The 26,112-nt window shown below is 32.0% G+C and overlaps 3 protein-coding genes across 3 annotated transcripts in view; 2 read left to right on the plus strand and 1 right to left on the minus strand.

Annotated features, from left to right (window-relative positions):
* LOC127705286 (uncharacterized) overlaps nucleotides 1-22,327 on the plus strand; it is a 42,466-nt gene extending 20,139 nt beyond the window's left edge. Inside the window, exon 4 of the mRNA XM_052209605.1 lies at nucleotides 15,197-22,327. Within this exon, the coding sequence (XP_052065565.1) occupies nucleotides 15,197-20,241 (5,045 nt within the window). The 3' untranslated portion in view covers nucleotides 20,242-22,327. The remainder of the gene's footprint in view (nucleotides 1-15,196) is intronic.
* The window catches only part of LOC127705292 (di-N-acetylchitobiase-like), a 393,977-nt gene that overhangs the window by 90,239 nt on the left and 277,626 nt on the right, over nucleotides 1-26,112 (minus strand). The window lies entirely within an intron of this gene.
* LOC127705295 (myotrophin-like) overlaps nucleotides 1-26,112 on the plus strand; it is an 85,164-nt gene that overhangs the window by 50,083 nt on the left and 8,969 nt on the right. The gene's annotated exons all lie outside the window — the stretch shown is intronic.

Below are 26,112 nucleotides of genomic sequence, written 5' to 3' on the forward strand. Positions count from 1 at the left end.
CCTTGAAAAAGCCAACTGGAAGTGACATTGTGTAAACTGGAAGTAGCTTTTTTGTACTTGTGTAATATACAAGTATGTAGAACCATATATTTTTGGAATCAGTGTCAAGTAAACTATCAAATAATACCAGGAGTGAAAATTTTCAAACCGGAAGTAACAAATTATCTCAAATTAAAATGTCTAGAAACCATATATTTTTCAAATCAGCGTTTAATAAGCTATCATTTGATGCTAGAAATGACATTTTCAGCTGAATTTTAATATTTTTGAATAAAAAAAGATCTTTTCGGGTGTAAAGACCTTCCATTGTTCTCTGAACAATTGGTTTTAAATTATTATTAGGTCTTTCAACTTTTCTGTGGAAAGACCTATTGTATTTGTTCTAATTATTATTATTATAAGGTCTTTCCACTTTTCTGTGGAAAGACCTATTGTATTTGTTCTGATTATTAGGTCTTTCCACTTTTCTGTGGAAAGACCTATTGTATTTCTTCTGATTATTAGGTCTTTCCACTTTTCTGTGGAAAGACCTATTGTATTCATTTCTTCTGATTATTAGGTCTTTCCAATTTTCTGTGGAAAGACCAATTGTATTTGTTCTGATTTTCAGGTCTTTCCACTTTTCTGTGGAAAGACCTATTGTATTTGTTCTGATTATTAGGTCTTTCCACTTTTCTGTGGAAAGACCTATTGTATTTGTTCTGATTATTAGGTCTTTCCACTTTTCTGTGAAAAGACCTATTGTATTTGTTCTGATTATTATTATTAGGTCTTTCTACTTTTCTGTGGAAAGACCTATTGTATTTGTTCTGATTATTATTATTATAAGGTCTTTCTTCTTTTCTGTGGAAAGACCTATTGTTTTTGTTTTAATTATCATTACTTTTTTCTTCCGCCAAATTTTGTTATCGTGTAAAATTTTTGTTTCGCAATATGTCGCTAAGATATTTCTTATATAGTATCATACAGTTTATGCGCTTTTTATTTTCACCCATTCTAAGCCGAACAATTTTCTTTGTAAGAGTTATCTCCAAATTCACTGTTTATCAAGTTTGTGCATCTCCTTCGAAACAAAAATAGATATCGCCAGAATTTTTTTTTAAATTGTTTGTTACATCCGCAGGAATTTTTGGCTAATTTGGATCGAAGCGATTCGATGAAATTTAAAAGGAGTTATCTACCTTTACCAAATAAATTTGTCGGTATGTTTTTTTTAACTCATCAACCGTTAACCGTATAACCCTGGAATCTTTTTATTTGAGGTCCCTAGGTCCTAACGTAGAAAATGAGGTCAAGGTCAAGTTCTAAATTTTGACTTTTCCTTGTTTTTGCATTTTCTCAAACACTTTTAAAGATATATATGAAACAACAAGTGCAAAATGTTTGCTTTATTGTAATGAAGATATGTTACATTTGGTCTGAAACAATCTAATGGCATCTTATAGGAGTTAGTGCCCCTGAAATGTCCAATTATAAGGTTAATTGATTATTACTTCAACTTGGTTCATTAAAAAGCCATATGACCTTTTACAAAAGGTTGGATGACATATGACCTTGAAAAATGACAATCGGAAGTGACCTTGAGAAAACCGGAAGTAGCCATTTTTTCACTTTCTTCATAGGAAAAGTACTCGGAATCCATATATTTTGTATTTTTTATACATTAACTTATCACTGAAGACTAGAAATGACTTTCGATAAACCGGAAGTGGCCAATTATCTCCTGGTTTACAAGAAAAAGTATATAGGAACAATATATTTTTGGAATCAGTGCGAAAGAAACTATTATATGAGACCGGAATTGACATTTACTTCACCGGAAGTAGCTAATTATCCCCCTTATTTCACTCACAAGTATATAGAAACCACTTATTTATCGCATCAGTATGAAGAAACTGATGATAAGATGCCAATTTTAACTTTGAGTAAACACGAACTAGCTTCTTTTCAATAAATTTAAAAATTGCTGTGGAAAGACCTTCAATTGTTCTCTGAACAATTGGTTTTTAATTATTATTTTTTTTTTCTTCCACCAAATTTTTTTCTCGCGCAACATTTTTGTTTCGCAATATGTCGCTAAGATATTTCTTATAAAGTATCATACAGATTATGCGGTTTTAATTTTTTACCCTGCTAAGCCAAACAATTTTCTTTGTAAAAGATATCTCCCTTTTCACTGTTTGTCATGTGTTTGCATCTCCTTCGTTACAAAAAAAGATATCAACAAAATTCTTTTAACAAATTGTTCGTTACATCCTCAGAAATTTTTTGCTAATTTGGATCGAAGCGATTCGATGAAATCTTATACGAGTTATCTACCTTTACGAAATAAATTTGTCTGTATGTTTTTTTAAGGGAGTACGTTGCTCAGGTTGATGTAATTAGAATGCTTCAAAATGGCATAGATAATAAAGATATAACACTTCTGAAAATATTTTCATGTTTATTCAAGGAATCCATGTAAAAAAAAAAAAATTATTATCATACAATTAGTAAAGGGAGGTAATTCTTCACATTTTCACTAGAAAAACCACCTTTACCTTTAAATAAAAAAAATCTCATATAAATAAAATATAAAACAATAAACCATTTTTATTTTACAATAAATAGTATAAATACTTGTCAAATTGCAAAGAATTTAATACTTATTTTGCAGAATGACGATAATATTCAGCGCCACCTATAACATGGATTTTTCCAAAAATCCACACTTCTTACAACCTTTTAGGGCGTAAAAAAATAGGAAATTGTAATTAGAACCATATTTCAAAAATTAACCGTTAAAAAGGAAGGTCTAATGATCCTAAAATTTGATACAAGAAAAAAATCCATGTTGGAATTAGAAAATAAGCTTAATTTGAATTTTTAAAAACTGGATTTTTCCAAAAACCCACACTTCCTACAACCTTTAAGGGCGTAAAAAATAGGAAATTGTAATTAAAACTATATTTCAAAATTAATAGTTAAAAAGGAATGTCTTATGATCTTAAAAATTGATGCAAGAAAAAAATCCATGATGGAATAAGAAAATCAGCTTAGTTTGAATATTTAAAATTTGATTTTTCCAAACAGCAACACTTCCTACAACCTTTTAGGACAAAAAAAAAACGGGAATTGTAATTAAAACCTTATTAAAAAAAAATAGTTAAAAATGAAGGTCTAATGATCTTAAAAATTGATACAAGAAAAAAATCCATGTTGGAATTAAAAAAAAACTGAATTTGAATTTTCAAAAAACTGTGATTTTGACCATATTTTGTACAATTCGAGAAGTAATATTGCATCATTTTACTTTAAAAACTTCATAAACAATAATTAAAACCTGCCATTACACAGCAAATGAACACAGAAGAAGAAGTATACTTAACAACAAAATTATTTTCATTTACCTGTGTATAATATGACGCAGGTTTTTTCAAACGTGATTATTTTCTAAATATTGTTTAACATTTCACAGTGGTATCATACTTTAACCTTGTTTAAACCTGTTTATTTACTTTTGACCTTAATTATTTATCCCTTATAATTTTTATTAACTATGTATTTGCATTCAGATATCACAGATAAAATTTATTCGTTCATTGTGTGTTAATTTACGTTTTTTGATTGAGTTAAGCCTTCCAATTGATATTTTATAGTGTGTCTTTCTATGTAGTGATGTTATACTATTGTTTCAGGAAAGGGAGAAGGTTTGGTACCATTAAAACGTTTAACCCCGCTGCAAATGTTTGCACCTGTCTTAAGTCAGGAATCTGATGTACAGTAGTTGTCGTCTGTGTATGTAGTTTCTCGTTTCTCGTTTTTATATAGATTAGACCGTTGGTTTTCCCGTTTGAATGGTTTTACACTAGTAATTTTTGGGGCCCTTTATAGCTTGCTGTTCGGTGTGAGCCAATGCTCCGTGATGAAGGCCGTACCTTGACCTATAATGGTTTACTTTTATAAATTGTTACTTGGATGGAGAGATGTCTCATTGGCACTCATACAACATCTTCCTATATCTATGTGAAGTTAGATAGTAAACAGTGTTTTCCAACTTTTGCATTTGCTCAATATGTAAGACACAGTCATATGTTTACCCTCATAAGAATTTGCTTGAAAATGGCCAAGTTCAAAAATCAAGAATTTTGTTAAAATTTAACCCTTATCATAACTGAAAAAATGAACACACTTTACATGTATACCATAATATGGTATAATTTAAACTATACCTTGAAATTAAAAGGGGGTTAAGTCAAACAATGCACCATTCAGATACCAAAGTTTCCTTTACAATGTAAATATTGACAAGTGCATCATTTAGAAATACCATGACAATATTTAAAATGCATCCCCTTTTTTTCATTTGGGAATCATTTGTATTAACTGAATACCTGAAATATTTTTTATTTTTTAATTATCGCATAATTTCTATATCAATACAGTCCCTAGAATCAATTTGATATTACGTATTTTCCAAAATATCAATAGATGACTTTCCAATTTCGCTTAGACCAGAATTGCATGCATCAGATAAAAAAGGTAAAACAAATATATATACTCCATGTACTCAATAAGAAAAAAATACCTGAACATTATTTGACATGCCAATTAGCATGCTTAGTTTTTTAACAAAACAAATTTATCCTCTGAAGACCATAATCCTAAGACATTTATGATAATTATTGAAACTGAAATAACCTAAAATATAGTGAGCACTCTCCCACATACCCAAGAATTTTCTTACAAGCCCTAATCCCAAAGAAATGGTCACCAAATTCAGATCCTTCTGATTATGATATCAATCCTTGATGCAAGGTCTTGATGCAAGGAGATTTCCATCCAAATTTGGAGAGAATTTGATAAGAACTGAAGCCACTATTCATTGACATTCCCTTAGTACTTTCGATAAACAAGAATTATCTCCCATTTGCAGAGTTATCTGAACTTCTTAGAAGGTATTTGTTTACTAACTACTCAGTGACTATGTATCTGCATTTTTTCTTTACACATAGCATTATGCCATAGGGCAAACTTATTGTGTTGCGTAAATTAATTCCACATGTTTTAATTTTAACAGATAACTATAGGCCACTCAAATTAAAGAGTAATATTTGCCCCATCTGTTCAATACAAAATACAAATTGAGTTGGGGATGTCTTCATTCCATTGAACCACATTCGTTCTTTTTGCATGTTTCTTGTAAATGGGAGGCAACTCCAACTTTCGAAAAATAGGGAATACCATGTCTAGTATTTGAGAACTAGACCTAAACAGTAAAACTCAACCAAGATTGGAATGTAGTTCTAAATTGGGGTATTAAAATATCAAAGGTACAAAAAAATGTACATGCTATCAAGCTTCTGGTTTAAACCTTTGGAAAAAGTCAGATATATCATCCACTATCTTCTTTGATTTGGTGACACGCACTTTTCCATTTACATCCTCCTCTTTCAGAACATCTTCTATTCCTTGGCGGCCATCTCTCGCATATGAAAGGCGTAAATGAGAAAAGGACATGCCACTTGCTGCTATGACATTTGCAGTTCTTGGTGTTATTATTTTCTTCTCTGTAAGAGGTGTCAAAGTAGGGAGAAGTAGTTTCGTTTTTTGGTTGTGGTCATATCTTCTTGAAGCTGAATCAAAGGAAAAAGATGACAATTGTTTTGCTTCTGTTGATGGAGCTATGTGATGGAAAAGACGACTCAATGTAACAACATCCTCCATCGAATCATGACCGTCGTATGTTTCATTTAAAACTGTATTGTACAAATTTGATTGTGAATATTAGGTTAATTCAGGTAATAAAGATTTGAATAATTGTAGCGTATCTAAAAATTCAACAATGGAACATGAAAATTCATTCATAATTGAACAATTATTTAAAGCACAAAATAGCACTGGTATGTCGTATGACTTGGTGTTATGACCAATAGTGACGTTTGCCTTGTTCCGATATAAAAATTGTAGAAAAAGCTCCAAAGCCTCTTTGATGCTAATAGATTTTACTTCCATGTAATGGCAAAACATCTTGCTTCCTTCAACTTTGATCCCTGTTATTTTCTGTGCCTTAGGTGTTATCGAAGAACATATGTGTTGATGGAACCTTTGTCTGATGTTGCAGAAATCTGTGTGATGTGAGATTTCTTGCTGAAATATAAAAAGCATAGTATTGGAAAATCACTTTCATGATAGGCATATTGAATAAGCACTAGCCAACCATACCATGCCAAAAAAAATTGAAAATGCATTGACTAGAAATTTCGTAAACTTTACAAGCCCAAGCTTGTGAAGCATGTCATTCTTATCATTTATGCTATTTGAATGTTCATCAATCTCCTTTTTTGTTTTCAAGATAGTATCAAATTGAAGCTAAACTTGTCAAATCGGGGGCCATAACTAAAATTGGGTACTGAACAGTCCATTTTAAGAATAAATTGTTTTGGAAATTGGGGACCTAATATCTGACCATACATTGTTGTTTGAGCAAAGTAGCCATACATATTTCGGGGCCTTTTATAGCTGACTATGCCGTATAGGCTTTGCTCATTGTTGAAGGCCGTACGGTGACCTATAGTTGTTAATTTCTATGTCATTTGGTCTCTTGTGAAGAGTTGTCTCATTGGCAATCATACCACATCTTTTTTATATACACAATATCTTAGAGGCATACAAGTATAATATATAGCACAAACTGCTCACCCTTTTAGAGTACCTGAAATTAATTTATGTTTTAGTGTGGTTCATCGTTTTTGTTTTCCTTTGTGCATATGTTGTATTTGCAGTTGATCGATTTTATAATGAATTTGTCTGGTAATTTAGGCACATGAATAAAGTTTCAAAATTTTTTTTAATGAAAAATATGGTTGCAATTTCAACATTGAATAAAAGTTTCTCCATGTCCATATTAAAGCAATTCTGAAAACATATATATGTCAGATCAAAATTTATATAGTGCAGATATATCTTCTTATTGCAATCATACCTAAGCCTGTTGCTTCAATGTCGAAGAAAATTTGATTCACTTTGGTGGTCCATTCAATCAATTGGTATGCAGGTTGCAGTGATGGACTTGGAATTTTTTCAATGTCATCTGAAGGGTGGTCTTTCAGATCAATACCAGAAGAATAAGTGACACCTTCTCTAACTTCCCTAGTGGCAAGCTTTTGATGTCTGAAATAATGCGAATGAATAACTAGAAAAATGAGGCATCATAAAGGGTCTCTTCAGCCTTAGTCCATTAAATCGCAAACACTTCAGAATCAATAGGATGATGCTTTACATTGTAAATACATTTTATACCAATCAGTCAAATTAAATTGAGTTATCATACAACATAGGAATTAGTGAAGGACAGACATACGGATAGAGTAAATCCTACATGTATAGGGCAATTTGTGTGTCCTTATTATCTATATTATTTCACAAATGATAATGAACTGTAGGAGGATTTGATTGACTTACTCACAAACTGAATGAAGTCTTGACATTTATATGTTTTTGTTTACATACTATATCATTATTATATGGTTACCCGACACTGTGTCTCCCCTCCCCTCAGAATTAAAAAAGAGCAACACAGAAATAATCCCCCAAAAGATAGGCCCTTTTGGAAAACATTCCGTCTCATTTAACAAAGTGGTAAAAATTTAGGTACCTTGTTGACTTCAAATTTCTTCGTCTTTGTTTGAACTTATAGGTATTTGCAATAGCTTTTCCTTTTCTGTGGTTAAGATCTCTAAGAACTGATTAACGTTGAGTGAAATATCCTGGGGATACTGACATATTCTTGTTAACCTAAAATATAGAAATATCATATTATAAATAATAATTACTGTTCATGTTATTATCTCTCATTAGATTTGCAATACTTTCATTTCTGCATAATTAAAAGAGATAACTTGCATTGAAGATATTACAAAGGTAACACAGCTACCTGTGGATACAGCTTCCTTCATTCGACATTGTTGTCACAAACAATCAGCCATTCAGATTAATAATAACATTTTGATTCCATGTCATGTGATAAAAAAGCATAATGCACTCCCCTTCAGGTCCTGCACCTAGGGACCTATTTTAACATGATATGTCAATTACAATCTTAATCAGTATAACTAAATTCTGTATTTGTTTTTTTATATTATTTGATTTTCGAGGAGAGTGGTCCGTTGTCTTTGATCAATTGATGTGTTGTTGTTGGTTTGTCCTGTTATCCTTTGTTTCATTTTTTTTTCAAGTAAGAATTCATCAGTTATGCTCAAGGCAAAACATTGGAAATTTGTCTAGATGATTTAAGTCAAAATTAGATTATCAGTAGGATATTTCTTAATATTATTAATTCGTATATTATAACTTATTTGATTCGTACAGAGATAGTCACATGTTAAACTATATTTTCGAAAGTAGATAGAAAACGGCGGATAGCAAAAAGCATATTGCACGGTTCTATTTTAGAATATCTGAAAACCGATATACTTTGTGACGTCAGGCAATGAATTTCATGATATTGTTAAAAGTTTTGAAAAAAATTATATTTACGATCGATTATTTGAAGAAAAAAATCTTCAAATACATAAGATGTACAAAAAACCCCATAGAAAATAAATGAAATAACAGCTAATATGTTGTAATTAATATGTTGTTATTGTCTTTGAGACAATATGATATCTCAGGCTATAGAATTCCAACAAAATCAAATGATGGAATATATTACACTGATGATTTTGATACAAATATGGTTTGAAATTAATAATATAACAATTATAGCCTTTGTATGAGGTCAATACAGGATATATCGACCCAAAGAAGTATATCGACCTCAGACTTCGTCCTCAGTCAAAATACTTCTTTCAGGTCAATATATCCTTGTATCGACCTCATACAAAGGCTAAAATTGTATATTATGGTATTGGTGCAATTTATTTGTATTGGCTCCTTCAATTTTTTTTATATTTAAATACACAAATACAGGAGAATAAATAAAAGTAAAATCTTACATCTAATATATATTTATTCCCTTCATTCTTCTGAGCAACACAAGCGGCTATTCTAAACTTCAAAGAACCAGAAGAACTGTAATGTTGCTGTTTAGGGGCCTTAGAAGCCACAATTCTGTTGAAACTTTCATTTGGCTGTGTATTTCCTAGTGATGAAAGTTTACCAGCATTCCCAGCATAAGTGGTGAACACACTTCTCAAAGCAATCTGAAGGGCCCCATCTGAAAGTGGTTTACCATGCGGCAATGAGCTAAACTTCTCATTTGGATTGTCCAAGAACTTGCACCAACTGTTATTACAACTCTGATGTTGTCCAAAAGGTTAATCACAAAGAGCCAAGATGCTTTGTTTAATCATGTCTGGGTTTCCTTTGCCTTGAGCCAGTATATAATTGAATAAGGGTTGCAAGTACTGGATGACTTTAATTGTCAATGTTTTATGTTTTTTCTTTATTTCATATAGACTGTTTCCCAGCAGTTTTTTAATATGGTTCGAGTCGGACACCTTTGTGATATTCTTATCTACATTTGCTCGCAGTCTAGCAATGGTAGTGCTGCCTTCATCACCAACTATTGAGCTAACACTAGCGCAATTCCATTGGACAACCTTACAAAAATCAAATGGATCTTGACCCTCCTTGTAACTATGAATCTATGAGTTGGCGAACTAGTTCTATCAATTTCTACACTTTTCTGTACACATGTTATATTTTAGCTGCATTGATTTTAGAATTAAACACTGTTTTTCCAGTCCAGTTCATCGATGTATGAACAGGGTCAATGCAGTCACAAAAGTTTGACATTCTGTATTTTTTTGGCATGTTCATTGTTAAAAAATTTAACAAGAGTTAAGTCAGCAATGGACCTCTTGCCCTAATTCAATGAAAATGCAGGTACTTTTGTATTGTGGCTTTTGGTGAAACAGATGTGTGGAAAGTTTTGATATTTTTTTGCGACATTATAAAATGGAAAATTATATGGAAATCTTTTATTTTATTAAGAGTGGTTTGCTGTTTGACCTAAAGTAATTGGTTGGTGTGTCATTGTTCACTTTTCCTGTTATTTGTTTAAAGAGGGTGGTAAATGGTTATTTTGTGCAAGGTTTTTGGCCTTTTCATTTCACGTTTGTCCATGTAAGAGGGTTTTTATTTGTTTTTTTTTTTTGTGATTTTTATTTCATGTGTTTATGTGTCCAGAACCCTCTCCTTTAAATAATTATGTATTTTCATCTTTTGTAAGCACATAATATTCATACATTAAATAATGTCAAATCCAGGACTATTTATACAGACATCATTTAAAAGTATATACCGATGAGAATGACCTACCAGATAAACTGTTATAATACCTTCCACTGCCCCTCATTTGCCATCCTGCATCTACAGCAGCTGTTATGCTATCTTGGTCTTTATTTCTGAAAGTCAAAATGGTCAATTTCCATTACAGTATAATACTGACAACATATATATATAAACATTTGAAATTCTACAGGATAAATTGGTTGGTCAAAAATAGATAACTCCATTCCTTAGCTGGGATATCACACAACGTTATGTACATTGATTTTACAGTAATATTTCTGTATTAATTGTATGTCATATTTTGTTTGCTTTATTTTGTTGTATTGTTTGTTTGTCAATTAATGTTAGATCAATGTTTGGTCTTTTTACCTGCGTCACCAAAGGTGAAAGCAGGTATAGTAGTCGCTCGACTCAGTCTGTCCGTCAGTAACGTTTCAACTTTCCGGGGATTTTTTCTACACAACTGGTGATAACAAGCTGAAATTTGGTAGAAGACTCTACTATGATGAGTTACTGATCAAGTTTGCGTTTTGTTTTGGTCAGCAGGTTTTTTGCGAAATTACGGCCTATGGAGTTTGAAAATTCTTCAATATAACACTTTTTTGCACTTTTTTCTAAACCGCTTGATTTATTGAGAGCTGATTTTAAAACCAGATAGTAATGTTCACTTGCCTTTCACCTTGTTCAGCATTTATTGAAGCTATTAAAATTGAAAAATCATTTCTTATTTACTTATGGTGTCCAAGCTACCAATCAAGTTTCACGAAACTTAGTTCAATAGTTTCAGAGGAGAAAGAGATGAAAAGAATACATTTATGTCTCCCCACCAAAGTGAGGGAGCCATTAATATATAATATCAGTAGAAATATTTCTTACTTTTTAGTTAACTCTCTATCCTCACACAGGGCTTGATCGACTGTTTCTTTTGCTACTTCCTGTAGTCCAACTCCAACATCCTTTTGCCTAGCTGACATCAAACAATGGCTCACAGGAGGAATATTCAAACCAGATAGTAATGTGTTCACTTGCCTTTCACCCAGTCCGGCATTTATTGAAGCTATTAAAAAATGAAAAAACTATATTCTATTGCAGTAAAGGCAATTCAATAAATCCAAAACATATTCTAATACAATATTTTTGTAACGCACATTTTAATTTGGTAAAAACTGACCGTCAAATTCTCTATTTACATGCCTTGGCCAGGACAAGGCCTGTTCTTTACTGCCATTTGGCAGCCATTTGGAAATTGCAATAGATCAGGCATTCTGTTTTGCACTATTGATACCAAATCCAATCTGACCTTACTTTTAAAACATCCTTTTGTGCTATTTAATTAATATTTGAGGTGAACAGCAAGTTAAATATGCCCAACAGTTGAAAACATACATCAAGAGGGCAAGTGACGTCATATTTTTACACTGATTATCAACGCCAAAAACGTTGACATCATATTGCGGAATTGTTTTATTTCTAAATTTTTGCAGGCAAAACAAGACTTTCAACACCAAGATTGCATTATAAGAATCACAATGAAAAACCTTCTTTGAATACCTTACCTAGTCAATCTTGATTTGTTTACTGGTTCAGACATACAGACTGATTACTATAAGGTGCCCATGGGCCTAATTAGTTAGACTTTTGTCTGCATTGTATATATGTAAGTTATATCAAGTACCTGTAGCAAGCTTTACATTTGCATCCCATATTCTCTCCTGTCTTTTCCCAGTTGGTATATTATTGACATGTCTGCAAACTGTGTTACTACAAGAAATCTGCCAAAAAAGTTAAACCACAACTTTAAACATCATCTTTACTTGGATTCAATTTTATTTATATATGTATAATACTTGAAGCAAAAGTCAGGCCGTTTTCTACTGAAAATTGTTTCATAGCAAAATGAAGCCAAACAGAAAATAAATTTTAATTTTAAGTTTATATATATCAAAATTCATTAAATTCCTCAATGACTCCAATATCTTTTTTTCTATATTTTTTGGTTAATAAAGAAACAAGAAATGATTGTTACAGGATGCTGTTACGAAGTCTCCCAAACGAAGCTCCCATAATTCGTAATTCCCAGGGTCGCCTGACATTGTGAAAATTGGTTTGGTCCAGTAAAGTTATATGCATTAGTGATTCCTGGGGACTAACCTTGTATATCATTCAACCGTATAACCCTGGAACCTTTTTATTTGAGGCTCCTAGGTCCTAACTTAGAAAATGAGGTCAAGGTAAAAGGTCAAAGGTCAAGTTCTCAATTTGGATATTTCCTTGTTTTTGCATTTTCTCCGACACTTTTAAAGATATATATCAAAGAACAAGTGAAAAATGTTTGCTTTATTGTAATGAAGATATGAAACAATCTGAAGGCATCTTATGGGAGTTAGTGCCCTTGAAATGTTTTAATATAAGGTTAATTGATTATTACTTCAACTTGGTTCATTAAAAAACCATATGACCTGTTACAAAAGGTTAAGTGACAAATGACCTTGAAAAATATAAACCTGAAGTGACCTTGAGAAAACCGGAAGTAGCCATGTTTGCACTTTTTTCATGGAGAAATGCTCGGAATCCATATATTTTGTAATATAAATACATAAACTTACGACCAGAAGTGACTTTCAATCAACCGGAAGATGCCTATTATATCCTGGTTTTCTCTGAACAGTTGGTTTTTAATTATTATTTTTTTTTCTTCCACCAAATTTTGTTCTCGCGTAAAATTTTTGTTTCGCAATATGTCGCTAAGATATTTCTTATATAGCATCATACAGTTTATGCGCTTTTAAATTTTTACCGTGCTAAGCCGAACAATTTTCTTTGTAAGAGTTATCTCCCAATTCACTGTTTATCAAGTGTGTGCATCTCCTTCGTAACAAAAGAAGATATTGAATTGTTCGTTACATCCTCAGAAATATTTGGCTAATTTGGATCGAAACGATTCGATGAAATTTTATAGGGGTTATACCGTTACCTTTTGGTATGTTTTTGTAACTCATAAACCGTTAACCGTATAACCCTAGACTATTTTTATTTGAGGCCACTGGGTCCAAACTTAGAAAATGAGGTCAAGGTCAAAGGTCAAGGTCAATTACATAATTTTGAATTTTCCTTGTTTTTTGCATTTTCTCTGACACTTTTAAACATAAACATAAAAGAACAGGTGCAAAATGTTTGCTTTATTTTAATATAGATATGTTACATTTGGTCTGAAACAATCTAATGGCATCTAATAGGAGTTACTTCCCCGAAATGTCATAATACAAGGTTAATTGATTATTACTCCATCTTGGTACATGATAAAGCCATATGACCTTTTACAGAAGGTTGGATGACATACGACCTTGAACAATAACAACCGGAAGTGACCTTGAGAAAACCGGAGGTAGCCATTTTGCATTTTTTCATGGAAAATAAAATTGAGAATGGAAATGGGGAATGTGTCAAAGAGACAACAACCCGACCATAGAGCAGACAACAACCGAAAAGTACTCGGAATCCATATATTTTGTAATTTAAATACATAAACTTAACACTTAAGACCAGAAGTGACTTTCGATAAACCGGAAGTGGCCAATTATTCCCTTGTTTACAGGCAAAAAAATATAAAAACTATATATTTTTGGAATCAGTGTGAAAGAAGCTATCATATGAGACCGAAAGTGACATTTACTTCACTGGAAGTAGCACATTATCTCTCTTATTTCACTCAAAAGTATATAGAAACCATTGATTTATCGCATCAGAGTAAAGAAACTTATGATTGGATACCAATTTTAACTTTGAGTAAACCAGAACTAGCTTTTTTTCAATAACTTTAAAAGTTGATGTGGAAAGACCTTCAATTGTTCTCTGAACAATTGGTTTTTAATTGTATACTAAGTTCCTTTGGGTAAATTGTGTCAATATGCTTGGAGAATACTTGACTATTATTTAACGACAAAATACTATTAAGATAACGATAATCGTTGATGAATATACGAATTAAAAGGAATTTAGACGGTTCTTTCCTGAATTTGGCAAAAACATAAACTGTGATTCATAACATTAGAGGAACAAGTCTACAATAAAGAGGCAAATCTGGTATCAAGAGGAATACATATAAACTTTAATACCAAAACATATATTATAGTAGTCAAAAGGACATTTTACAGCTTTAATAATATCATCACACTTCCAGCAAGTATATCTAGCATATCTATCTTTTAAATGACAAAAGAAGGTTTGTAATGAGTTGCAGGAGATAAACTTTCAGTTAGATTTTTTCAAACATCCATTTAATTAATTAGAAAACTTTTTGGGAAATTGTAATGAAAAGAGTTGAAAATTAAAAACTCTCCACCGAATTTAAAAAATGACAACCAAAAGCAAATAATATATCTAAAACATCCAAAGAATTGTATACACTCCAGAAAAAGTGAACTTGTTCAAAGTACTGATAGCTTGAATGAAAAATACTTACTAAAGGCCGATGTTTGTTTTGTATTGTTTATGTAACCAAACACAGTAGGGTCCTTCAAATGTTTATTGTGAGCCATTAGTGAGATGTGATGTTGATATACTTGTTTACTATATATATCTCTGTGATGCGCATGGATATACATGTTGAAGAATTTATCAATTCATTCCTAAGAACTTCCGTGAAATATTGACTTCAGACAACAAACACTTTTTTGGGTGTTTTTTTTAGACAGGTTTGAATACAAAACCGCTTTTCGAATACTAAAAGTTTGTATCTTATTCTAGAAGTTTGTATATTATGTAGTATCCTTTTATTAATTTCTCAAATGTGATATTCCAATATCCACAATATCCATACATTAAATTTAATATGAATTGAAAGATTGTTAAACAAATTTCCTCCAATACAGAACAATAGAATGAAGGAGTATATATAGTGACGTGACGACATATTTTTTAGATGAAACAATAGCAGAAATTGATAACCATAGAAAAGACCAGACATATACAGAAATACAGGCCGTTACAGCATGTCTTCAGATGCTCGATAACAGTAAAGTACTGATATTATCTGGTAGAGAGGGAAGTGGTAAAAGTAGAAATAGCTTAGAGATATTAAGACAAATGAAAGAAAAAGATCCAGAAATTGACGTTATCAAACTTAACAGACTCACTCAATTCTCAGATATTATAGAAAAAGATGCAAACACAATAGTTTTTTTTGAAGACGTTTTCGGTAGAACAAGAAAACAGTTTTGTGATGATACTGATATACCAATTCTTGATAGTTTACACTCTTACATTAGTTTACGCAACGTTAGGGTAATATTTGTAATGCGTAACAGTGTAAAACGTGAATGTCAAAGTATTTTGTCATCACATGATATTTTCTGTAATAACACTGCTTGTCTTGATCTAGATTCTAAAGAATTCGAACTGTCATTAATGGAGAAAGAAAGAATTTTTATTGACAACTGCATGAACTGTACACACAAAGAGATAGATATTACTTACAGAAAGAAATTCTTTAATTTTGATGCCAATGTCAATAGCATCAGTATTGAGGAAATAAAAGTGTCCATGATCGACAAACTGGATGTGTCGTGTCATTTTTCTGCAGACAATAAGTGTATAGTTTTCAACTCTCGGGATGTAACAGAAATGATACGAAGCGATCCTTATCATGGGTTTCCAAAATGCTGTCGGCTTTTCACGGAGAACCGAAAATTTACATTATTAGGAGCAGCTTTCTTTAAATATCCTTTAAAAAGTTTATTACAAGAAATTGAGAACATGAGAAGGGAAGGTATGGACAATGTCATTAAGGGAATAAAATATGTCATCTTGGTTTATATACTCTTAAATCAAACTCGGGCATCCATTTCACTCGGCCTCAGTATAAGGTTTGCAGTAAGACAAACAACCTGCTTTCAAGAGAAAATGTTGTCAATGGACGAAAACAGTATTGATATTAAGGCCTTCCGAAAACTTGTCACGGAATGTTATGAAAGAAGTTCCGTTGTAATGTTGCATGACATCAAATATTTCTGTAAAGAACTGACATGTCGATATCTATCAAGACAGGAAAAGGAACTATATTTTCAACATCGAGCAATTCAAGACAGTGTTCTCATTTCCTATTATAAAATAAACCCAAGAGCCATCATACCGCTGCTTAGTTTCGATCATATGGTGGATATTGTCCGCCAGCAAAATTCGATGGAACAAGAAGATGAAATTGTTATTAAAATAGAAAAAACATACTATCATGAACTTGCCACAAAAATCATATCATTCATGAACAATAATTGCGCTTATAATAAAACGCTTACTAATAGACTGATAGAATCAAAAATAATTACAGAGAACGATGAAGATCTGATATTCCAATTAATTGATTGTATACACAAAACACCAACACAGACACCATCGTATAACACAGATTACACCGTTCATTATTTTCCACTACTTTTACTCAAAAATATAAGGAAACTCGATGACAACAAGTTGACTGTTAATCATACACACAATGAAATGTTGATATCAGTTGTCATCGGAGACCAGGAAAGTACCTTTTCTATTGATCCTTCAAAATCGTTAATCCGGGCGTTCGATTCAAAATATGAAGACATTGTCAAATGGGTTTTACAAAACACCAACCATTCCTTACTCAATTTGAATTCAATATTAGCTACAATAGATACTTATAGCATTCAATTTGAACATGTACAGGTGCTATTACAAAATGTAAATCATGATAATATTGATATTGCAGAGATCATGGTTAAACTTAGCCATCAATATTATGACACAAAATATCATGTCATAGATTGGATATTGGATAATGTCGATCATTCTTCAATAAACTTTACCAGATATATTGAAAACCTACTTGATAATAATTGCTATGAATCGATCTTCACCGACTTGATTTTACATATACTAAGAAATATAAACCGAAAATGGTTGGATATATACAGAGTTGTAAAAATGTGTTGTAAAAGAGGATTCATTGACATCATACAGTGGGTGTCTAAGAATTATGATCATGAAGTATTTGAAAATGACGAATTAATTGATATACTAATCAGTTTAGAATTTATCCTTTTTGAGGACCAAAGTATTAATCAAATAGTATATCTGCTGTTATCGACAACTGGTGTAAAGTATAGCGATGTAAACAGGCTTGTTGCTGTTGCAGCTGGTGGTAGATGGTATGAAGTTTTAGAATTAGTATTTGTAGATACTATTGAGGGAGTAATTGATATAAATAAAGTTATAGAAGATGCATTTAAAGAGTTAGATTATTATGATGACAGAGTTCACTGGAAGACAATTGTGCAACTTATATTGAAACACTTAAATCTCAATGATGTTTGTTTAAACAAAATCATGGCGAAAACATGTGAAATAGATGAAAGCAATTTGGTACAATTCTTATTAGAACAGTTTGACCAGAAACAATATAACTTGAACCTCAACAGACATGTTGATGTTGCATTTAATGGTAGATGTTGTGCTGTTTTAGAAATACTTTTTAAACATGACATCGACAAATCAATTGAAATTGGTACAATTATAGAATATGCATGTAATCGTATGGATGATGTTAATTGGTATCATTCAAAAATGGAGCAAATTATGCAACTTTCAATAAAATACTATGTAGGATATATTGATGTACAAAAGATAATCGAGAAAGCATGTGCGACTGGTTTCCACGATGTTGTAAAGGACTTTGTATTGGACACAGTTGATAATATTCCGTTATATCTTGATATTACATTAAATTCACTAATGACTCAACAGGTCCATTATAGTTCAAGATTTGAGAAAAGCCATGAAAAGATACTTCTGTTACTTCTACAGAGTGTTAACGACAAGACCATTGATTTAACTCGTGTTATGACAGATATGTGTAGTATTGGACATTCATCAGCAGTTAAATGGTTACTAGAAAATAAACCTGTACATTTTTTCGATATTAGAAATGTAATGGACAAAGCCTGCTATCATGGTGATCTTGAACTTGTCTATTATCTTCTTCGAAAATACAGTGCAGCAGATTTTGATTTTTTTACTGCAATGATAACGGCTTGTCGAAAGGCGCAAAAGAAATCATTAGATGTTTGTAAATGGGTATGGGAAAACATTGACCATGACTTGCTGGATATAAAGGCATCATTAAATAATGCAAGTAGATTTGGCAATACCGTAGTTGTGGAATGGATCCTTACAGATGTTGACATAATGTTAATTGATACAGAAGCTGCCTTGCTCTGTGCTTGCGAACACGGGAGCGATCATACAGTACAGCTGCTAATGGATAAATCTGGTCTCAACACGTTTGATTTTCAATATGCATGTACTCTGGCGTGCAGGAATGATTACAATGGTTATACAATTATTAACAAACTATTATACAAATGTGCAGATAAATCAACTATTGACTTAAATGCTGTATTGTCAGTCGCATGTAAAAACTACAGGACCGGTATTGTACACTGGATAATTGAAACGTGTGATCAAAGCAAAACTGTAAATGAAACCAACGATGGGAACAAGAATTGTAATAAAAGATTTGACAAACATTTGGTCGACATTGACCGGGCATTAACTTGTATACTTCATATGAATGCTCCAGTACAAAGAAAGGGACATGAGAATGCAACAAAAAAAGAACTTGTTTGGCTGATTCTTAAACAATGCGACCCTAAAGCAATTTATATTTATGAATTGTTGGCAGAGTCATGTAAAAAGGACTGGATAGGAATTTTTCAATGGATACTAAGAAAAGTGGACAATTCTGGTCTTAATGTTGGTGAAATAATAAATGTAGCTTGCAAAAATAGGGCATTTAAAATCGTAAAATGGTCATTAGAAAATATTGATATACAACTTTTAGATGCTAATAACGTGATGATTGGATCATGCGGCACTGGTTGGCTTGAATGTTTGGTCTTAGTTCAGAAACACTGTAACCAATACAAATTGCATGCAGCAATGATCGAAGCTTGTACCCACGGGCACCTTTGTATTGCTAACTGGCTCCTAAACAACTGTAATTATCAGTGTTTTAATCTTCAATTACTTTTAAAGGAAACAGGTCGGAATGGCTGGACACATATTTTCGTTTGGCTTGTAACAAATTTTCATTTTTACATTTCTGACCTTCAGATTGCTACAAAGGAAGCACTTGTAAATGGAAATCTGGAAATTATCAAATTGATGTTATTAGTAGTTGGCAGAGATGCCTTTGATTTGTCTTCTCTTTCGAATGAAGAATTTGCCGATTTAAAAAACGAAAATGTTGTAAATTTCGTTTTACGGCATTTTGATTCGCGGTGCTTAGATTTAAATACAATAATGGCAAATGCATGTAAATTTGGTTGGATAGACATAGTAGCGTTTATCATAGACAACGATTCAAACTGCCTTAGTGATAGTGCACTTGATTTGATAGACATATCATCATTTATTACTGGCAAACATGTCAACTGTCTTTGCGATTTTACATCAGCATTCAACACAGCTTGTGACAACGGAGAAGCAGAAATCGTGCAGCTGTTGATAGTAAATGTCAACCATAAGATATTTGCTGTGCAAAAGGCGATGCTTTCTGTCTGTATTAAAGGATGGGACGAAATAGCTGTATTGTTATTAGACAAAGTCAAACACACACGGCTAGATATCGGAAACGCTCTTATTGAAGCTTGTCGCCATGGAGAAATAGATGTTGCTCAGACAATATTGCGGAAGGTAGACACTACCATGCTAGACGCCAAAACTGCTGTAAACATAGCATGTGAAAATCATATGCATGAAGAACTTGTTTTATGGGTTTTAGAAAATATCCACCAAAAAGAAGTTGATTTGAAAACTGTCAAAATACAGGCAATTCGAAATAAATGGAGGAAAGTTCAATTTGCATTGACTAAGGTAGTTACTAAAGATCTTAATCAAGTCGACAAAGAGAGTGCAACAGATAGCATCATTTTTGTATAATGATTTGGCTAATTATAAAATGAATCAAATAAATCGAACTTGACACATAAGACCACTGAAAACGTGATAAACCATTTACCGACGCAAAGTTATAGTAAGCCAATTTTCGACAGAGTAATCATCATTTATTCTTATCAGTAAATGCCTTTCGCAAACGCAATGATGTATTTCGAAACTTTAAAATTTCTCATTTTCGTTAAATATCTTTAAACATTTTATACATCATTTATTTATTTTTTTATCTATACTTATGTAATTATTTAATTTTTCATTTAACTGTATACATTTTTTGTATTTGTATATATACATTTTTTGTATTTGTATATATACATTTTTTGTATTTGTATATATACATTTTTTGTATTTGTATATGTCATCACTATGGCTGAGTATTGAAATTCACTGCTATTTAATAGATATAAAAAAAATATTTAAAAATGTGCGTCACAGAATCTGTTTTGTTAGTAAATACATGTTATAGGTAAACAGTATTTATTACAAGGGTAATCCTAATGGTAAATGTAACTTATTTAGTGAAAGAAAATTGAGTTAAATTATGACATTATACATCAATGTGTCTTTTAATCAACATGCAAAATCAGCATGATCAGTCAGCTTATCCTATGTATTGTTATTAGTGTCAACACGTGTTGAAAACACATAATTGTTTCTTAGCACAAAATTAAAGTACACCAAAAATCCTCATCAGCTAAGCACGTATTATTAATATGAAACCGCAGCCTCTAGTTAGCTAGGGGTCGCAATAAATCGGCTCGAAATGGGATGCTTTTCCAAGGAATCTACCCAGCGAACTAGCACATTAAAAAACTCTGTCTCAGCATGTCGTTTCCTATACAAAGCTAAGTTTAAAGTCACATAGACTAATCTTTATATGTATATAATATCTGTCTCATGACATATCCATCCTGCAACTTTTGACAAAAGTACTTTAACATACACGCACAAATAAAACCCAAATTTCATGAATTTGGAAAAAAAAAGATTAACATATCTATGCCATAACTCCATAAAAATTGTGTGAATAACAGTGTGTAACAGATGCGGATAAGAGGGCAGGAATCTATGGTATCGGGGAGAAGGTGACCCCCTTTATGAGACTACATTTATGGTTCATGCATATACATTATACCTGTACATCTCTATATACCGTTGTCTAGTTTGCCCCCTTCAAAATCATAGGAACGCAAATGATATCAAATGTTATCAAAAATTAAGGTTTATATGCTATTATCACCTTTTGTGGTTTGTTGTGAATTTGAGCTATTTTTGTATAGTTTTTAAAAGTTTTTGAATTGTAATTATACCTATCTTTTTTAAAATGATTTTATGTTATTGTTATTGTTTATAAAAATATCGACATACATTTATATCTATAATTTGAAATTTTTTTCCAATGAAACGTTGTTGTCCCATTTTTTATGTGATACATTTGTTATTCCTCGAATTAATATTTAAGTTATTAAGAAAGACATAGTTTTCAATCATTTCATCACTCCAATTGATTTAAACATTGTTTAATTGTAATCACAGTTATAAGTATGTTTTAATGTACCTTCATGTAGAGACTTCGGAAGCAATGCCCTTTTCGTTTAGTTGTCAAAATATGACATGTCACTCATTGTATATATTATAACTGCGAAATCGAATATTTGTCATGATTTTTCCATGACATATGTAAATAAGACTTCATCTTATCATTATGGGCTGCTGAAAATCGAAGCCAAAAAAGCGACAGATGTACTCTTTTTTTAGTCGTACTAATTTTGGATTCGTTATGGGGGAGCGCACATTTTTTTTTGCATTTAAGCTCTTGTTTAGGAGAGGTTAATTAAGAGCCTCTTTCATGGTAAACGAGAGATCATCAGATTAGAAAGCATATTCCATTCCCGATAATATCATATGTTTGTCCGAAACTTAAATGTAATTTATGTCCCTTCTCTTCGTTTCTCTTTAAGTGTTTTAATATGATAGACCTTGAATACATCTCTGTGTTATGTATGTCCATGTACTTTAGCTAGATGCAAAATATTGTAAATATTTTCAATAAATCTTGTGACTATTTTTTTGATAATTGGTTCTTATATAGTATTGTTATGCCAGTGTCCCCTGTTACGGGGAGGATTGAGTATAAATATGTCGATTATTGGATGAGCTAGTTCCAATCAAGGAATTTTGTTTGTAGATAATCAAATAAGGCCGTTGATGTTTTTTTTTGGGTTGTTTCATATTTTTTCATACCGAGCTTTTGCCAGCACAATGCAGTTATGTAATATAGGTTTAATTTTGCTAACTGTTTTATGCTGTATGGTGACTTGTTACTATTCACATGTTTTGTCGTTGGCAATTAATCATATGATATATCGGCAATGCTAACGCCGAATGAATGGCTAAAAAAAAGTGAGAAAATATATAGGACACAACAATTCCCTTAAAAATACAACAACAATATGTTTGAAGGACTAGTTTTGCTGTTGATTGCTATTCATGATTGTTAGTGCTATGAATTTTATTTTAATTAAGACCATGAGATAACAAAAGGCAATTAAAAGTGTACCTGTAATTAATCCAACTTTAAAACACGTGGTTTCTGTTCAAACTTTTAATTGAAGAACTGCAAAAATAAATTATTATGTTTATACAAATTACAAATTAGGCAATTGGCATTTTATACTTTTATTTAACGAAATCGAGCATGTAGTATGAAAAAAGGAGATATAGGGTAAACACCAATAAGACTATCCTACGACAAAATAACCAAAACAGACCTTGATAGCAATATGCAGTCGGTCTAGAGCAACAGACAGGTGCCTATGAATTAGTTCTGGTATAAGTTATATTCAGTAATAGTTGGTAACAACAAGAGACAATCAAAGATCTGCCATAAACCCAAACAACGACAAATACTAAAATGACATAGGAAATCAACAGGCAAGATTCCCGACTTGAGAGGGCACATTAAAATATTGTGAATTTAAACTCCTCCGCCGCGTTCTCCGATAGAATACAGTCAATGTTTGAGTGTGCTACATAGGCCGAGGATATTTAAAGTTCCATAATTAAAGTAGAAAAAACAAAGTTGAACATACCGATGAAATATTCAAAACATATATGTCGAAGAAAAACTCACTACGCCATGGCAAACTACAAATAAAAAAGAAGAAAAATAAGACCACAAAACACATTATAGAAAACTAAAGACTAAGCATCTCGAACCCGATGAGAAACCAGCGGTTAACTTAGGTGTTCTAGAAGGGTAACCATAAGCTTTTCCACATGTGACCCCGCAATGCTACTCATGCAAGCGCAAATCGGTCGACAAGTCTCATTCAGTGACGTCACTATCAAGGATGAGAGGACGAGAGGAGAGGAGAGTGGTTAGAGGAATAGGAACATATATATGGTCATCTGTGGTACATATATTTAATAACGGTCAACGAATTAGTAATGGTGTTCGTAAACATGCGAATGGATGACCCTCAATCTTACCAAATTGAAACTTTATTCAATAGCTTCCTTTTAGCTACATTCCGCTATAAAGTTATTTTAAAATGGGAAACGCATTAACTGGGGTTTGTGTCGACATACAGATTCATTTTCATATACAGGCGCTTTTAAAAATGTGCTACTTAGAAATGAAAATTTCGTAGAATCAATTTTTTGTCGTGTAGCTTTGTTTCAAACCGACCCATATTGTCAATTTCTAAATGGAAGACAAAATATGAAGCAGTCTTAAGTCTGTGGTAAGTTTGTTTGGTTAGATGTATGAAAAAGAAGAGGTGGTGTGATTGTCAATGAGACAACTCTTCACAAGTGACCAAATGACACAGAAATTAACAACTGTAGGTCACAATACGGCCTTCAACAATTAGCAAAGCCCATACCGCATAGTCATCTATGAAAGGCTCAGAAATGACTAATTTCGAGAAGTGTAAATCGCTTTATAAAAATGACGATATCGTATTCTGAAATACAAATGACCAGCAATTCTATGAAGTATGGTCTTTGAGAAGGTGTGTCCAGAGAGTGTCTTAATGGTACTATCCTTCTATAATACATGCATATACATCACGGTAAAGAGATCTTCTTCACATAATAAGAAACAATCCTTCCAAGTCAATCTGAGTGAATTCAAATTTATCGTAACTCGCTTATTTGTAGAAATCTAATGAGCATAGCAAAATGAGGGATCTATATTTTAAGTAGATTGCTACCTAGTATGAAAGCCTTCTGAATGACTGCCTCCAATGGGTTGCGTTTAAAATACGTTATTGTGCTACAATAGACAAAAAATGGTCCCATTGCTTCCGTAAGAATTGTAAAGTCATAATTTAAAGTATGAAATAGAAAATATAATAAAAATAAGTCTAGAACATTTGAAAGCTGTCTGTCAAGCGGTCTCTGGGAAATGTTGTATTTCGGACAACAGACTGTCGAACACTATGGCTATTCCCTTAAGATTCGTGTAGCCAGAGCTAGACAAAAGCCAAAAAAAAAACGAGGAATATAAAAATGAAAGTCTTCAAATCTATTACCAGAAGACTGGAGATAAACTATTAGCACAAAACCTGGAACTCATGTGCTCCGAAAATGTATCGTTTTGTTTAAGACAAGTTGTTTCATCAGGTGCGATTGTGGTAATGTGTGACAGATTGCAGTAGCAACCATCTAAACAATGGAAACATGTAAATGCACACCTTGTTAGACGAATCAAAAACAAAAATTACAAATAGATTCATAAAAAAGTAAAGATATGTTTTTTTTATTATTTGTTTTACATTGAAAAAAAAAGCAGTCACATTCTTCGTAGGACTAAGTTTGTTTTTGTATCAATATTATAACAATAATGTTATTTTATTTTCCAATAAGGTTCTGCGATACGCAACATTTTTTTATATACCAGTAGTTTATTAAGTTGAACTGTGAGCTATTGCTCACAAATGTTATATGTTAAAGTTATTCGTTAAAAAGGAGGTTGATGACTAATGGATGTGAAAATGCATCACACGATAAAGAATGCTCACACGCAGAGTGATTAAAAACTCCATAATTCCATTGGTTCATAGTTTTGGAATTTTCTTCAGTACTTGTGTCCGAAACAGTTTATACAGTAATTTGGTTTATTTCTGAGTACGATAAATGTATTGCAAGGCCTGAATTGTAATTCCTGAGAAAAATGCGACAAAAATGTTATACATTGTCGTTATGTGTAGGAATAAGTATTTATTAAACTGGAGGTTGTTGCCACCAAACTAGTATGTAAACTCATCATAGATACCAGGATTGAAATTTTATATTTACGCCAGACGCGCGTTTTGTCTACAAAAGACTCATCAGTTACGCTATAATCAAAAATCAAAAAGTGTGCCCAGTCTTACAAAGAGGGACGCAAACACTGAAAGGGTTATCTATTCATACATACAGTTTCATTCATGTATATATATATATATAATCCTTGGTCTACTAGCAGCTTCATATTTTTGTTGCTAATTGCTAAGTCGTAAGAAAAGAGGATCACATTAGCCAAAACTAATCTTAAAGTCAGGTTTTAACACCTAATCTCCCTTATTATAGATTAATAATTTTACAAATGAAAATTTCTGATCCACGTTAAGAATATGATAGTTGTTATTCTTTTGTTTTGGTGTATTTGAGCGTTTACGTTTGCCCTTTGATTACGGACTTTCTGTTTTGAACTTTCCTCAGAGTTCCTGTACTTTCTATTTAGTCATTTACTACCCGATTTTGTTTTATTAATCTTACAACCAGTATGTACGCTTGATCTTAAAAGTATTACTTCATTAATTGTGTATTTGTGAGGAAATAAATTTTGAATAGTACGGCATAAGAGGG

Source organism: Mytilus californianus, unplaced genomic scaffold, assembly GCF_021869535.1.
Source record: "Mytilus californianus isolate M0D057914Y unplaced genomic scaffold, xbMytCali1.0.p SCAF_6, whole genome shotgun sequence".
NCBI classification, from domain to species: domain Eukaryota; kingdom Metazoa; phylum Mollusca; class Bivalvia; order Mytilida; family Mytilidae; genus Mytilus; species Mytilus californianus.